This window comes from Cibotium barometz, chromosome 26 (assembly GCF_041138505.1).
Source record: "Cibotium barometz isolate CiBa-2024 chromosome 26, ASM4113850v1, whole genome shotgun sequence".
In the NCBI taxonomy this organism is placed as follows: Eukaryota; Viridiplantae; Streptophyta; class Polypodiopsida; order Cyatheales; family Cibotiaceae; genus Cibotium; species Cibotium barometz.
In genome coordinates, this window is record NC_141071.1 from 14,997,803 (window position 1) to 15,008,421 (window position 10,619).

Genomic DNA, 10,619 nt, shown 5'->3' on the forward strand with positions numbered 1-10,619 from the left:
TTTGTCAATGTTCCCAAATTCCCATCATATTTTCATACCCCTTATTTATGGAATCCTTGCTTAATTATCTACCACATTCCTTTGTCAATGTTCCCAAATTCCCATCATATTTTCATACCCCTTATTTACATCAAAGTGATGGTCTATGGTAAATTTCAGGTGACTAAACATAATGTTGCTTTTTTTCTCGTAAATTCTATTTTCTTCTTATTAATCAAGGAATAATCTTGTTTGAACACCATGCGAACAATAATATTCCAACATTTTTACTAAGATGCCATGGTACCTATTCTTCACAAAATAAGGAGATCTTTGAAAAACCAAAAAATAATAATTTATAACAATTTTTATTGTGACTTCATAAACATTGATCAAAACTAGTCAATTTTATTTCCACCATTTCTTTTTCATTTGCCAAAACAACCACTTTGTACAACCTATATCCAAGAGCCTCAATGTTTAGTGGTTCCAATAAGCCTTAATCTTTAGGAGAGAACAAACTGTTTAGCTGATTTTGGCTTTGTTAACCACAAAACGTAGCACCTTATCTGATCTCTAGAATTTAACTTGAAAGTAGGCCACACTAGTAACAATGACTTCATTGATTAAAGTGACTTTACCTCATAGGCTCATTGAACATGTGTGCCAAGAAGTGTATTGTTTCTTTCTAATTAAGCATCAATTAGCATCTTTGAGTCATGTGGAATTTGTTTCTCATGGGTATTGCCTATTTCCTTACAATTCATCCATCTTTTCTCTTGGTATAGTTCAGTGTAAACATAGTGTTGTGATGTCGTTGTTAATAGAGACCAATTTTCATTTCACGATGGATCTTGATACTTCACAAAACATTTACTATAAATAGCTAAGATTTTTTAAAGTTTTCCATATCCAGACTTCTAAAGTCTCACCTCTTTTTTCATTTTTAGGCTATCAAAAGTGCACATATTCTCTCTTTTCAGAATTAGATACCCTTATGCACATACTAGTTTTCCCTTCTTGAAAATTAAAAACCCATTTTGTACATATATTTTTATACACAGAGAAAAGTACCCCTTCTATATGATTGTTCAGTCTCTGGCAGCTTGAAGTATCGAAAAACTTCAAGTCCCAACTCAACCTATTATGTCAAGGTAATCAAGATGCAAGTTAAATGTGCCAACATCAACACTCTCTACTGGAACTAGGTCGAACTAGTATAATCCCACTAGTCAATACCTCGCTACACAACTTTGGATAATAGCCATAAAAGCCGATAACCTCGACATTCATCTTTTTAGAGACATGGCCATAAATCATACATATGTCATATCAAAGGTGTGTAATGAATTAAACATCTGCCATATCAGAGGCTAGTGCACTCAACCCATGAACTATGGAGTAACATAAGAAAGTATAAATAAGATTGTAATTGTGAAAGTGTAATAAATAATAAATTATAAGATAGAGACATGAAATTTGCACCTTAACTACCATGTCATCACCAATATTGTATAGCTCTCCATTGTAAAATATCATTTTATAGCATGTTCTTTGACTTTCATTGATAATTGTCTTGTGTATCTCATCTCATCTATGTTTGCATCAGATAAATAATAAACACCACAAGATAGTGTAGGCCATTGAAAGGCACACATTATGTGTTTATTCTCTATGCAATATAATGGAGAACGAATGCTCTTCTTTGGTGAAGAGTATTATAAGCAATGTGTGGTTGGAGATGGTGTGGTGATGGACACTTGCTTTTAGATACCATCACAATAATGACTGTTTTGAAAAAGAATGCCTTGCATTTGATTGGGACAACATTAGACCAATTTCTTCGTTGTTGTTACATAAGTTCTTTGTATTCAGAGCAAAAGTAATTGCATATGACATAAGGGATTTGCAATAACAAAGCAGATTACTTATATATGGATTCACATTGGTTGGAATCCCATGATATTATCAAAGTACAAAAAAGTAACGAGAGAAATTGGAAATGACAAAACATGGAAAGTTCAAGTGGGAAAAAGATCTTGGAGGCATTGGAGGAGTTGTATAATAAGAATTTGGGGTAGACAATTACAAAACGATAAAGAGTTCTTCACCAAGGCCAAGTGAAATGGCTACCCATAACATGGCAGCCTTAAAATTTACTTTGTTTCCAAGTAGATGAAGAAGATGACGAGCCCTACTAACCACCTATCCAAAGGCAACCCTAAGAAAAGAAAGCCCAAGGAGAAAGAGCCACAGCAACAAGCTGAAGGCTAGGAGCAACACAGGAAGAATATGAGAAACAAGGAGAAGGGGAGAAAGGCAAAGAAGGGGACGAGCCCAAAAAAAAAAAAAAACTAGTGGATGTGGTCCAAGAAGAAGAATGGACACCACCAAGAGTGCCTATCCACGTACTCCAGAAACAATGGGGCCAAACTCAACAAGGACCAAAATCAATTGGTTTCCTTTTTCTTGGATAAAGAAAAACCAGCCAGTACACAAACATATAAGCTAATTCAAGAACCCGAGTGGCCACAACACCTAATGAAAATCCAAGTGCTGGAGCGCCCATTGAATTATACACCAGATTTCACATGCTAGATTTGAGAAAAACCAAGTTATGATAATAAAATAAAGCATCAGTATTTAAAAGATACCCCCAACATTGTTGCTTTCTATCAATACACCAGATAAATATGCAGCTCACATACCTTAAGACCTATGCAACACTGTAAACGGGTAGCTATTTGGCCCAGGGAGGTTTAATTGAGCCAGAACACACCCACTCCTTCATGGCAGAGTTCCGGGTGAAGGTGTATGAACTTCACAAAGCAGTCCAAGCGAGAATTCTTCCAACGCCAACAAAATCTAGCACAACTCAGGGAACTCACATACGCTACTGCAATTAACAAGTGATGACTTACAGCTAAATCTTGGCGGAGAGGATCTCTACATGTTCCGATTTCCTAGAGGAGAAGAATGCCACACTGACAGAAGTGATGAACCCGTTCCCAGTCCTAGGTTGGCGCTCCAAGTCCAAGATGAAACAAAGCCAAAGTTCTACCCAGCGGTCTACCCATTCGAGCTAGAATTGGTATATGTGGTGAGAAATGCATCTGGTTGGCTGACTTGGTGAGAAACTGCAGGTTGCACTTGACTTCACGAGTCATCAAGTGACAGAAAGTGGATTTCAGTTTCTACACCATCTCCCCATCAACGATTTCAGTTTCTGTCCAAGAAACAACTTCAGGACCAACACCCACTTCACAGACCCTCCACACAATGCCAACACGAGAATGTTGAAGTTGTTTTGCTGGGGTTTACGTTCTTGATTTATCTATCTTCCACCTAAAACTAACATCATCTTGATCTCCTCCTCCCTACCCTAGTGACTCTAAATAGGCTCCTTGAGCATCTGCACTTGTGATACTTTCACACTTTAGGAAAAAGCAAAGTTTTGATCACCTAACACCGTGAAGCTAAGGGTTGATTTAACGTTTGAGTGGTGAGGTATCGTCTCTCTGAAGTTTTCTATGGTGCTCCCTTTAACCTACGTTTTCTTGTGCGCAGTGTATTAACCATGTGCCATTATGAAGTTTGATTGTACTACTAGCGTCATCAGCTCACATGATGGTCAATATAGCCTGTGTCACTGCTTGGAGGGTCTCCTCTGCCAAGCCTGCCCTGAAAGTCGTATGTGTAGGCATCCACTAATGAGTTGACACAACCATAAACACCAATACTAAGGTGTTACAATGTAAACTATATTGTGCATGTAAAAGGGGTTACAACTTGATATAAACTGTGCATACCTCTCCCCAGCTTGGATCTCAGTGGATAACTGCGTAGATACTTACAAAAGCTTGTGTGACTTGCAGCCTCTTGCGGTTCAGGTCCCCACACCCCAAAAAAAATACACATTTGACAACAGGACTTTGACATGCTTCTTCGACTTGGCTTCATTCTTCTACATCAGACCGTGATACATGCCCTTTTCCTACATGGAGAAAAACCTCTCGGGGGAAGCCTTCACATCAAGTATAGGAAAAACCATCAAATAAACCGTCCATAAAACATTCAATCAAGGAACTTGATGTGCTTCATGAACCTAGCTGCATTCTTCCATAGCAGACAGGGTCCCCCTCCTACCAAGCTTCAGTCCTCTACCCTTCAAATTTTATTACCAAATCTAGCCCTAAGTTCCAACAAATTTAGGAAATACTTCTCAAACAAAGAAAGTTTTGCTCTGAAGCCAGATGAACCATTTACTTGCAAGAGTGCAGTGCGTGTACAACTGCAACCTGAGAAAGACTTATTCCAGTTAGAACAGATGTATATTTGCAAAATCAGCAGCAGGTGCACACACTAACTGTAAGAAGGGTTCAACCACAGTCTCTCCAAGTTACATCATAAAAGAAATCAGGCATGCATCACCAAACCAGTTGAGCCAACCATTTAAAGTCTGCTGATTTAAAAAAGGCATCTTATTCCCAGCACATCCAGACAACATGGGACTAAACATCCTCAAAAATGATCTGCAAATATTACTAAATAAAGAGGCAACTATTTGATCATCCTAAGGTGTGCTCAGAGCAAAGCCCAACAGAGTATTACAGCTTACTGCTTCCATGCATGCACAAGGCATGTTTGCTCACATTGGTACTGCTTGAACTTGAGCATGAATATATACCATCAAGCTTATACACAGTATGTTGGAATAATAAGCCAAATGTGCAGTACCTGTATCGCTAAAGCTCAACATAAAAATGCAAAAGTTCTATCAGCTTGTGATGGCAAAGCCAGGACTGCCAAATCTTGCACAATAATCTGAAAGGACACATCTGCTGATTCTTCTGTGCTTACCTCCTGTCACAAGAATCTCTGAGGCTTCAATGAAATTTTAACATGATGCACTCAAGTGCCTATACAAGGAAAAGTAAGAAAAACTAACTTTGACGCATTAAAACTTCCACAAACACAGAGACCACGACTATGTTCCCACAGTATTTGGTGAAGACAGTTCCAAATGGCACCATATCATTTTCTCCACCTTCCATAGGTCCCTGTTGTTCTTTCATGGAAGATTTAAGGTATATGTAATTTCTAGTTGGTGTTTGCCAGTGAAGCAGAAATATACATCACTCATAGATTCAATGAAAACAAAAACTCCCTTATGCCCGAGAGTGCTGCAAATTAAACTAACTCATAGACCATACAAAAACACGCAAATGCATGGTCAGCATGACTGCTTAGTGCACATAGATTCCATCAAACCTCTACAGGAGCCTGTAAATTGTTACTTGATGGTGACGTATCGGTTGGTGCCATGCTTTGCCCAATAATTTTTCAAGTCAATCGGCTGGGACAGGTCCAAGCCCTCCTGAGAAAGTCTTTTCACCAGTTTTTGAAATGCACCAGCACTCATCTTCCGCCCCGGTAACCTATATCCTTTTTTTATGGGATTCATAGGCAATGGATGCACAGACAACGTGGTAGTGCAACAAGCTGATTGCCAACCACCATTTCCCCATCTATAGCAGGGCTGACTGGTGCCCGTACAGGAACAATATGGTATAGGTGTACTAATAACATAATCAAGTTCCTTACCCTCCTGCACAGAATGGTGCATCTCGTTCTTTGGTTGTTGCTGATCTGCTTCTTGTCCGAGATAAGGGACAACAGGTAAAATAAGAGGGGTAACACCCTCCTGCATGACACCACCGTGCTCAATGCGTTTCTTTTTTATGTCTGGCTTTGATACATCAGTAGCTGTTGTTGCAGATGACTTTCTGTCTCTTTTACTCTTTGGAGTTTCTTTCTTCCGGGACCTACCATTTGGCACTTGCTGCAATTTCTCAGTGTTGCTGATAAAGCCTAGCATAGAAGAATCAATGGCGAAGGTGTGTGCTTCTTCCACGCTGAAAGGAACATTTGGAAGGCTCATTTGCAGCAATGTAGCATCTTTTCCTTTAATTTCTGGTTGCCTTTTATACTGATTCCAGCCAAGAGCCCTGTGTCCTCTGGCAGTATCCAAGGCAGCCATGGCATTATCTCTTTCTATTATTGCAGCATCTCTTTCAGCAACTGCAATGTCTCGCTGTAGAAAGGCCGAATCTCTCTCATTTAGAGCAGCTTTCTTTTCAGCCAGTGCACTGTCCCTTTCCACAATGGCAACATCACGCTCTGCAATCACTTGCATCAGTTTGATGGTTGCATATTCCTTGAGAGCCAGATGCTCCGCCTGCTCTGGTGCCATAATGCAACGCAATCCCATTCTGCCATCACTATCCATGGTGTATCATTCACAGCTATGCCCTACAACTTCTCTGAAAAGGTAACCTTTTGTCTGCAAACTAAGAGAACAGTTGCTTCATGTCTTCAACAACAAGATTAAGAAAAAGCACTAAAATATATCATGAGTAAGATGATCAGAACATGCTAGCTGTAACTAACATGTTCAGAACATGCTAGGGAAAAGCACCATAATTGCTCTAACAAAACATCATCATATAAAAGGTGATCAGATCATGTTAGGTTGAGATGAGGTGATCAAACAAACCAGTTACAGAAATAAAATAGAAGAAAAGAAAATGTCAAAAATTGCTAAAAAATTTATGGCAACAATGTCAAGCTGCACACATACACACATGATACATATATATATATATATATATGTACACACACACACACACACACACTACATATATATATATATATATATATATATACATATATGTATATATGTATATATATACATATATGTATATATATATACATATATGTATATATATATATATATCAAGACCAAGCTCAAGGCTGATCAGGTCATCACCATCACCCTACTTACCCTAAGACTAGGTTGGTTCTTATGGTTAATTTTAAATCATTTTCTTTATCAAATAGAAGTAGACATAGTAGCAATTGGATTTAGATTAATGTCTTGACTATATCATGATGTTAAGTTTACTTCAAAAGGAAGTTTTCCTCATTATAGTTATAAAAATAATGATTAGCATAATTAAAAAGTAATTTTGGGAGTGTGGCCCAAACTATAAATGTTACATCGAGATCACAATGTTTATGATAATAAAGAGCCAGAACACTGATGAAAATTGCCATGTGGGTGGCACCCAAGTGGCACATATATATATATATATATATGTGTGTGTATATATATATATGTATATATATATATATATATGTATATGTATATATATGTAAATATGTCTATATGTATATATGTATATATATGTATATATGTCTATATGTGTGTGTGTGTGTGTATATATATATATATATATATATATATTATATATATATATATACACACACACATATATATATGTAGCGTGTGTGTGTGTGTGTAAAATCTCCATATGCAGTGAACAAAATAGTAAAATTATAGTGAGAATTACTTTTTTAAGAAAACGGGAAAAATTAGGGTATCTAGGTCTTACCAAAAAGAAAGGCGGGACCTTTGCTATGCAACGTTCTCAAAGACGTGTATTGAAGCCATGTTTTCTGCAGGGAAAGGCAGCTCGGGCAGACCGTGAGAATGCTGCACGAAGGCCAAAAACCTCAGATTTTGAAGGGATCTGAGCAAATATCCCACATACCAGATGGGCCTTGCAAGGGCAAAGGCTGCGACTGCACCTTCTCTCTCTCTCTCTCTCTCTCAACGCTTCCTTTGACTCACCTCACACCCATTTGACGTTTCCCCCTTTCACCTTTGCCTTTTCTTGGCTCACTCCCCAATTATTTGCAAATCCAAGCTACTCTAGAAATTCATCAAGTGTAGTAAGGGCTATTAAACATCTCTAATTGTGTAAAACTTACAACATATTATGGACATTCAACAAGACTTTTACAACAAAACATGATAAGATCAGCAATCCAACTGTTTAAAATTTCTCACAAGATGCAATTCCCAAGAGCTTAGCTCTTAAAGACAAATGCATTACTAGTGCTTTATTATGGACATTAAAAAAGTTGACCTTTTCAACATGATAAGGTCATATGGGTCTTTAACAATCCAAATGTCAAAAATTTCTTAGAAAAATGCAATTCCCAAGAGCTTAGCTAAACTAAACAAGCATTCCGCATTTAAGGACAAAAAATGGAAAAATGATGCAAACTTTTAATATGTACGTTGTACAGTGGAGAAGAGTGTGGCAAGCACATTTGAGGAAGAAGCCCCACGAAGAAGTGACAGAATCATTATCCTCGCTTTGTACACTTTGCATCATTTGACAATGAGGAAGAGAAAGTCAAAATGGAGAAGATGACCATAATATTAAATGTTGAGGTAGTCATGTTTCTATAATTTTGAAAGAATTTGCTTTAACCTACTCATTAGTGGCACAGAAAGACTACTTGTGGATTATTAGCAAGAGCCTTCTCTCATATGCTTGCTAAGATGTATGAAGAAATGGTGTGTGGATTTGTTCAAGGATACCAAGATTCATGGATAACAGATGAGAATAAATTAATGAGGAGAACTTAGCCACAGTTATGAGATCAACCAATTCTTAAATTGTAAACAATGAGCCAAAAAAAGGGAGAACAAGTGTCCAACTATATATAAGCCAGAAAAAAATGTGGTACTTCATTGTTGTTATAACACCAAAGCGTATGAAGGAAATTAGAAGAGCGCACATGAATGAGATGCCATGACCCTAATGAGTTGGCAAGATCTATAGATCTAAGCCAAGTATTTTTGCAAAGTGCTTAAGAACAAAAGGTCCAAAGTAATTAAACTTTAATTATGATTAAGAAAATTTTAATCACAATTAAACTTTAATTATGATTAAGGAAATTTTAATTAATACTTAATTCCCTTCTTTGTTAAGAGAGAAAAGGGGGTGGAGAGAGAAGTTGGTTGGATGAAGAAGAAGAGAGGACAGTGGAGAGAGAAGAGAGTCTCTTCTCTCTCTCATTTGGAATTAGCGCACTCGCCGCGGGGGGGGGGGGGGGGGGGGTTGGATGAAGAAGAAGAGAGGACAGTGGAGAGAGAAGAGTGGAGAGAGAAGAGAGTCTCTTCTCTCTCTCATTTGGAATTAGCGCACTCGCCGCGGGGGGGGGGGGGGGGGGGGGATCGCCATCCCCCCCAAAGAATGTTTTTTTTATATAACCTTAAAGAGTAAGCTTATAAAAGCTTTTATTAAAACCTTTTAAATATATTAAAAAAGAGTTCTTTTTTCAAAAAAGCTTTTCAATGTTTCTCAAAAAAGCTTGAAAAAAAGGGAAAAAGAGATTTGGTTATCTAAAAAAATTTCTTTTTTCACTGAAAATTTTTCTTGGAATCTCTTGGCTTTTCGCATTCCCGGGAAACCTTTTGGCTTTCCGGATTTCGAAAAATCTTTTGACCTTTCGGATTCCGGAAACTTTTGACCTTTCACATTCTGATTTTTTTTGTCTTTTCATTTTTTCGAAACTGTTGGCTTTCAGTATTCTGGGAAAACTATTAGGATTCCAAAATTTTTTGACCGTTCGTATTCTAATGCGTTCGGGGTAAATTAAAAATTTTTAGAAATTCGTAAAAATTAGTGAAAAATTAGACAAAGGTTATTTTAAATTTCTCGAAAATGTGGGGTTGGTGTTTGGCATGTGGTGTGTCCATTTGAGCGCCCGTGACCATTCCAATTCTTTTAAAAATATATTTTTGGCCCAAAAAATTAGAAAATCCATAAAAATTATAAATTTTCATTGGATTTGATAATTGTCAAGTGGAATTGGAAATTTTGTGAATGATGGGATTCTCAGGAAAAATTAGGAATATTCTAGAAATTATTTTTAAAAATCCTAAAAATTGGTATTTTGGCAAATCAATTGCTAAAATTTTTTTGGAAGAATATAGGTTTGAAATGCCATAAGATAGGTTTGGTGGAATTCAAAATTATCATATCTTGAGGCCCTATAAAATTAGAAAAAATTAGAAGAAAATCATGATAATTCTTGTTGGATATAAGGTTGCAGGAAAAGCACACAAAGCTTGGAGAAGAAGAAGCAAGAATGCACACAACACACAATGTATTAGATTGTGTCAATTAGATTGTGTCAATGTACAAAAGATAAGTTAGCCCTAGAATGATGGGCGTATATACAAGCCGAGGGAAAAAACCTCCTAAAGAGGGAAAAACTGCCTGGACAGTCCTAAGTGTGTTCACACACATCACTGCCTATATATATGGCAACAAATCCCCCCTGGGAGTGATGGTGTGAATGAGAGCTGGCACTCATGTATAGGAAAGTGCCATGCCCGAAGTAGATTAGTCCACAAAGGGGAGCAAGCCCAAAGCTTTGCGGAAAGCTTCGAACTTCTCACGAGGAAGCGCCTTTGTGAAAAGATTAGCGAGGTTGTCCTATGTTGGCACATAGACCAAGCTAATCTCTCCTGCTGAGAGTCTCTCCCTGACATAGTGATAATGCACCTCAATGTGCTTTGTGCGAGCATGAAAAACTGGGTTTCTCGCAAAACTGCCAGTGCGCTCTGACTGTCAGTGTAGATAGAGGTGACAGACTCCTGTCCAACACACCCAAGTCAGCCACCATAAGCCCTCTGAGCCACACACACTCAATCGTAGCTGTGAAAGCTGCCCTGTACTCAGCTTCACAACAAATAGAAGTGGCCACAGTAGGTTGCT

The 10,619-nt window shown here is 37.8% G+C and overlaps 1 protein-coding gene across 4 annotated transcripts; it reads right to left on the reverse strand.

Moving 5' to 3' along the window:
• Window positions 1–5,056: 5,056 nt before the first annotated feature.
• On the reverse strand, window positions 5,057–7,925 carry LOC147623708 (uncharacterized). Of its 4 annotated transcripts, none has more exons than XM_086820315.1 (2): window positions 7,434–7,925; window positions 5,057–6,251 (listed from the first exon to the last, which is right to left on the reverse strand). In XM_086820315.1, exon 2 carries the CDS (start codon window positions 6,248–6,250, stop codon window positions 5,273–5,275), a length of 978 nt encoding a protein of 325 aa, XP_086676441.1. In that variant the 5' UTR covers window position 6,251; window positions 7,434–7,925; the 3' UTR covers window positions 5,057–5,272. The 4 variants fall into 4 exon arrangements, with proteins under 4 accessions (XP_086676441.1, XP_086676440.1, XP_086676439.1 ...); XM_086820314.1 differs by having other exon boundaries at window positions 5,057–6,260; XM_086820313.1 differs by having other exon boundaries at window positions 5,057–6,329; window positions 7,434–7,924.
• Window positions 7,926–10,619: the final 2,694 nt, after the last annotated feature.

Coding starts and splice junctions, on each gene's coding strand:
- LOC147623708 (XM_086820313.1), bottom strand. CDS start 6,268: ATGGATAGTGATGGCAGAATGGGATTGCGTTGCATTATGGCACCAGAG.